The 6,581-nt window shown below is 42.9% G+C and overlaps 1 protein-coding gene across 1 annotated transcript; it reads right to left on the bottom strand.

Moving 5' to 3' along the window:
* vgll4l (vestigial like 4 like) lies at positions 1-3,396 on the bottom strand. The gene is made up of 5 exons (XM_052068599.1): positions 3,165-3,396; positions 1,875-1,995; positions 1,510-1,786; positions 850-931; positions 1-712 (listed from the first exon to the last, which is right to left on the bottom strand). The coding sequence occupies exons 1-5, from the start codon at positions 3,229-3,231 to the stop codon at positions 411-413; spliced, it is 849 nt and encodes a 282-aa protein (XP_051924559.1). The 5' UTR covers positions 3,232-3,396; the 3' UTR covers positions 1-410.
* Between the last annotated feature and the right edge of the window lie 3,185 nt (positions 3,397-6,581).

The following is a 6,581-nucleotide window of genomic DNA, read 5'->3' as shown; positions in this document are numbered from 1 at the left end:
AAAACAACAACTTTATTTTACATTTTTATTTTTTTTCCCAAAGTCTTCAAAGCCTTTTTAAGGTCTCTCTTCTGTATCAGAAATGTAATCACAAAATACATATCAAGTATAGGCCTGCCATGTAAACCATAAAGTGAAATTAATATAAATATAATGCAATGAAATGCAATGTGACATGACAAGAAACAAACATGGGAAATGTGAAGGAATTATTTGATGATTCTTCAATCATACCATTTGGTAGGCTGAAGAAAGAAATGTAATGATGCACCAATTGCCTGCATCAGTGAAGGCACGCAGTGGTCCAATCTGACATCACCCTTAAAAACTGCCCATTGGTCAACAAGCTGCGTGAAAAACTTAATATGTCAAAAGTCAATTCCCTGCCGAGGTCGGAGGTCAATTGTGAGTTAATTTACAGACCAATGACTGGAGGCTGGTGGCGATTTGCTCGCAGATTCTTTCACGGATGGATGTGGGCTTTGTATATAGGCCGGTGAGTGAGTAATGCTCGGACTGCTGGGGGGTGTAGAGGAGCAGGAGGAAGACTTGGACTTAATCTGCAGCCACTTATCTCCCAAGGCCTTGGCAAAGTGGTCGTCGACTGACACGCTGATAGAGAGCTGCTGGGAGTGAGTTTTCTGGTAATTTGCACCAAGGCTCCTCTGGAAATGCTCCTCAACCACATGGTCATAGTTGCATTTGGAGATTACTGAAACAGGAAACACGTAAAGATAAAAAAATTGAACACAGAGCCTCCAGTGGGTTTGTGCGAGGGTTAGTATAATTTCATTATTTGTGACGCATGATCAAGTGTATGGTTGCTCAAATCACAAGAGTGAGACGGACCTGATGACTGACTCTGGTGGGCATCGGAGCTCCCGGTGGGCTTTCTTAATGAAGAGACACAAGTGATGACAGAGGGACGTATCTGAAAAGAAATGTATGGTGATGGTTATTTAAAAATAAAATGCTGGTGTGACCTTTCCGGATTCATAACAATGCAACTCTATGTAGAAACCCCCTTCAAATTCCATAGCATTTCTTTTGAAATGATAGTCACTCAATTGTATTTCCATCATTCGGGACTGATATCGCATTCGACGATGAATATAAAACATCTCAATCTTTCAAAAGTAGTTTATGAATTTAACCTGAAGACAAGATGATTTAAGAACTGCTTGAACTGGTTTGCCAACAGAGAACAGATCCCACCCGCAGTACATAAACAGATAAAAGTCTGAGCTTTTTGTTTGGTCTTGTTGATGGGATTCTTTCCCTTCATTGCTCACATTTTCTTCCTGAATCTGGATGGGTTGCATAGCTTGGACAAGCTAGAGCTTGCGTGTGTACAACTGCATTCACTGACTGCACAAGACACTGGTGGTTATCCTGGAACTATGCTGAGACTGGAATGAAATAAAGTGTATTCTACTGTGTATTTGCCATAGATTATGACCCCCTGATTGACCTTGAAATTATATTTCTTTTTTCCCCCAACCTCTTTACCTGCATCTGACTTGAACTGGCATTTTTAGTTTTCTCTTTTGTGGTCTCTGGTTCCTGGTCCTTTCTTGGTTTCTTGATGAGGGCAAGAGGTTCATCAATGACTGGGGTGTAGTACACATGAGAGGGCAGAGGGCTGGTTGAACTGGGTGTTGGGCTCCAGGTGGAAGTGGGACTTTGAGGGCTAGTAATCATGACTGTTGGTGGTACTGGTGGTGCTGTTACAGTTGCTCCTCTCTGCGTAGCTTTACCATTGTTTCTGCCTAGCACCCGTTCGCGCCTGAAATAAATGAACAAAAAATGGTCATATTACCATGAGAAATGTTGGAAACAAAAAGTGTGAGCTTGAATGCAACCACTACACCAACCTTTCCTCCAGAGTGAGACATCTATCGTGGCTGCGCTTGCGTTTGGGATACACCGTGGGGGTCCGAGTTCGTTCATTTGACATATGTCTGAATCTGTCTTCACTTCTCAGATGAGGCTGACCTGAAAAAAAGAAAAACATTAAGAATGGGAACACAATATGCCATATATTGTAATCATTTGCTAAAAACATATTCTGAATTGGGATGTGTAAATTATGGGACGACTTCCATTTAACAGTCGAAAAGGGCTGCTTGTTTTGATCCACTGCTTGTTTTTTCCCGGGTTCACCGTTTATTGCAAACTCCGTTAAGTTGCAAAACTCGATCGACCTGATCTGTGAGCGTTACAACACGACACAGCTGATTCAATGCTAACGGTAAATGTTGTTTTCCTGCTTGAATACTGGCATTTGTCCCGGTCACGCCTTCGAAGGGGCAATCAACACATTTTGTATTGATGGAGGAATACACTTTTATCATAGAATGAATTTCATCTGAGACACCAGGTGACACATAGCGGCGACAATTGAATATAATCCTGTTCCACTTTGGTCATATTTATAATTTGATAATTTGTGTCATGAATACATGTGTCATGTTATGCGACAGCTTATTCAGTTTGCCCTCATGTTGTGAAATGACTTGCAGAGTAAATCATAGAATGCGTATTGAGACGTTTTCTTTGGCTACTGTTTATACCGGCTGCTTTGTTAACACGTTCAAATTCACCTTGATGCCAGTCCTTCGACTATATTCAAATCATGCAGTTAGTGCAACAAAAGAGAAGTAGCCTGCCACAAGCTTAGTGATTCAAATACAATGGAGGATGATCTATTTTGCATTGTATAAAACCTGTTCACAGAGCTTTAATGCTCCCTACACCTGTGAGCTACTCCCTGCCATTGTGGAGGGAGGGAGGTGGGGGCAGGTTTAACCACACCTTTGCTGATTTTCTACAGCCTCGGGCATGGATATTTTCCCTCATTAGGAAAGGAATAGGGTGCATTACTCTTTCATTTGTTCATTCAATGACGACTAATCTCAAAGAGCCAATTCGGGTTTCACATGACAACACAGCTGAGAGGATCTAATCTTAGACATATTGTCAGCATTATATTCTGTTTCCTTAGAAAACACATAATTTGCATGATATGATGTGACGGATTATATAGCAGTGACAATTTAACTTTAAAATTTTAAATGATGTTTCTGTGATCGTCGTGTGAAAATGACGCCGCTCAACCATAATATTACTGTATGAAGGATTTAAAAGCAAAGAGCAAAGCTTACCCTCTAAAATGTAGACCTTGAAGCCGCTGCTCATGCGAGTAATATAGTGGAAGTTTGCCACAGCCATGTCTGCTTGCCTTTTTTTCAAGTACAGTCCAAGACAGAGAGTAAACACCTGAGTGCTCGACAATGCGGGACAAAATGAGCCTCAGCGGTGGACCGTGCTGGAACAGGTAGTGAGATTGTGGGTCTGCGCTCTCAACCAGGTAGCGTATCAGGTGAGTGCAAACAGAGGATGATGCTTCCCAGGGACACATTCCCTGCATTCCTATTGGCTACTGGGAGAGCCAATCAAAGGCTCTACATTACATTGTGTTTGTTGTTTTCCTTCAAGAGGAAAGCAGACACAGGTTGAAGATTGGGACTCGAGCTCCGAGGCTGGTAAATGTCAGAATGCTGATGTTTAAATTAGAATTAATATAAAACCCTCTTCTGCATAAATTACACTCAAGAATCGATATTAATTTGTCCTTGAGACATGAAGAAAGTGAACTGAAGCTTTTGTGCCCCCTGTACCTGCGCCCCCGCCCCGCCTCCCCCCAGCCCCCTCTGGAGTGCAATCTCACCAAACAGCATTTTTTTGTGTGGTGAGCCCACCAGAGTTCCAAGCCCTTCTACAACTTGCCCATACACGCACACATCTGCAGTGTGGCACACTGCTAATCCACAAGCTTCTGTTCCTGGTCACATAATGACACCCACGTCTTGAACAAAGAACTGAACAACGCCTCATATATTATGACAGCTCAAATGTAAAATCAAAACAGTGCCGGATGTGTTTTGTATTTTATTGAAACAGTTGTCAGCAAGATTGGGTCAAACGTTGGAAAAAAAAGCTGCTCATTCATGCCCTGGAGTGTCAACATGTACAACATGATAGATTACATTTTGCTAAATGGCATCCTCCTTAGGCACTCTTTGCATCATCCAAGTTACATAGAAGTATTATTCTGTTGTCGATATGCGGACTCTTTCCCAATGGCAGCTCGAGACAGGTTTACTTGATGTGGCAAGTGGGTTGCAGGAGGTTCAGTTGGCAGGGCAGAGGTTAAACACACACACACACACACACACGCACACAAATGCACATATTTTGTAATTCAGGTGACCCTTGATATATAGATTCAATTGATGTCAATGCGGTTTGATTTTTTTATGCCATAACTACATTCATTACTGTACATCATTATCACAATGACATTCATCACATGCACTGTATTTAAATCTACACAAACAAGAAGATGGTAAATTATTTAAGGAAAAACACACGGGGCTACCAAAATATTTGAAATCTTAAATGAGGTCTACAAACATGACCTGACAATTGCGTCAGCTTGGAAAATTGTTACTACATGATATTCCATTTTTCCCCCTTCAAAATTTCCAGTGGCTTTACATCAAGTGTTGGACAGCTAGTCACAAATAAAAGTGTAAAGCTTCAATTCTTTGTTGCATAGAGTCAGTCCACACTATACACATTTGGCCCCTCATACTCAGCTCTGCCCCATTTTTGTCCCATATGCAAGCCATACTTCATAAATGTACATTTGCAATAAAGTTTTTGTATAATTGACTGAGTGCCTGCCTTCTTCTGCCTAAAAGTGATCTTGTGATGAATCAACCCTGAAGACAATGCCAATAGAATCATTGCGCTAACAATGTTTATCTAAATTCAGCCAAGGGACATTTTTTTTACATTTGAAAATTCTCACGTTCACATCGCCCCCAAAAACGCCACATATGTACTGCGTCCTGAAGTAAAAATGATCATCTCATCGCCAGGCGGCCCGGTAGTCCAGTGGTTAGCACGTCGGCTTCACAGTGCAGAGGTACCGGGTTCGATTCCAGCTCCGGCCTCCCTGTGTGGAGTTTGCATGTTCTCCCCAGGCCTGCGTGGGTTTTCTCCCACATTCCAAAAATATGCATGGCAGGCTGATTGAACACTCTAAATTGTCCCTAGGCGTGAGTGTGAGTACGCATGGTTGTTCGTCTATGTGTGCCCTGCGATTGGCTGGCAACCGATTCAGGGTGTCCACCGCCTACTGCCCGGAGACGGCTGGGATGGGCTCCAGCACCCCCCGTGACCCTGGTGAGGATCAAGCGGTACGGAAAATGAATGAATGAATGAATCTCATCGCCATTTGGACCTGCAGTTGCTATTCTTGTATGACTGTATATGAATGGCAATAGGTGGAAACACAGGGCGGCCCGGTAGTCCAGTGTCGACTTCACAGTTCAGAGGTACCGGGTTAAATTCCAGCTCCGGCCTCCCTGTGTGGAGTTTGCATGTTCTCCCCGGGCCTGCGTGGGTTTTCTCCGGGTACTCCGGTTTCCTCCCGTGTTCCAAAAACATGCGTGGCAGGCTGATTAAAATCTCTGAAATTGTCCCTAGGTGTGATTGTGAGTGTAGATGGTTGTTTGTCTCTGTGTGACCTGCGGTTGGCTGGCAACCGATTCAGGGTGTCCCCCGCCTACTGCCCGAAGACAGCTGGGATAGGCTCCAGCATCCCCCGGCGACCCTAGTGAGGATCAAGCGGTTCGGAAAATGGATGGATGGAAACACAGATTATCTGTCCCTTTATGCCATCTAGTGGAGGATCATTTGATATTTCTGCATATCCTTTTATGTCCCTGGAATACGTAGTTGCGCAACACATTTGGAGATTTTCTGAATACATATTCAATCATTTATTCATTCATTCATTCATTCATTTTAACACACTTAGACACCTAGATTGGCAGCTTACTTTGAAATTTTACTTACAAAGCCATTTTGTCAGGAAAGTTACAGAAAAATGCATCCAAAGTAATTGGGAGTAGCATTATGATAATGACCAAATAAAGACTGAAAACACCACCAAGGATTTCCGTGAGGAGTGGGGAAGGGAGTTCAGTGGAAGGTCTGGCCATGTCAATGGCCTGACGTTAACCCAGTAGATCCTGCCTTTTACCTCAAGAGGAGACTGAAAGGAGAAATCCCCAGAAACAAACACAAACTGAAATATGCCTGAGTAAACGGTGGAAAAGTATTTCAAATGAAGAAATGTATATTCTGCGAAAGATTTTTAAATCAGGTCGCTGATGGTCTAGTGGTACACTTGCCTAACTTCTGTGCGGGCAGCATGCAATCAGTTCTCACTCATTCACTGTGCATGTGGGTGGGAATGGTTGACTCTATATGTGACTTCTGACTGACTGGCGGCCAGTTCAGGTTATAGTCTGCCTTGCCAAAGTCAGCTGGGATAGGTTCCAAAGCAACCCTCCCACCCTGTTCAGGATAAGCAGTGTTGAAAATGGATGGGTGGACAATTCCAATACCTTTGCTCGCTTGAAAAGTGTCTGGCTTTAAACAAAAGATGCTCTGTCCAGAGTTGTTTAACATTGTTAGATGAAAATACTGTACTATGAAATAAAAGC

This window comes from Hippocampus zosterae, chromosome 6 (genome assembly GCF_025434085.1).
Source record: "Hippocampus zosterae strain Florida chromosome 6, ASM2543408v3, whole genome shotgun sequence".
Classification (NCBI taxonomy): Eukaryota; Metazoa; Chordata; class Actinopteri; order Syngnathiformes; family Syngnathidae; genus Hippocampus; species Hippocampus zosterae.
The sequence above is the reverse complement of the archived record's forward strand: the minus strand, read 5'-3'. Positions and strand labels throughout refer to the sequence as shown.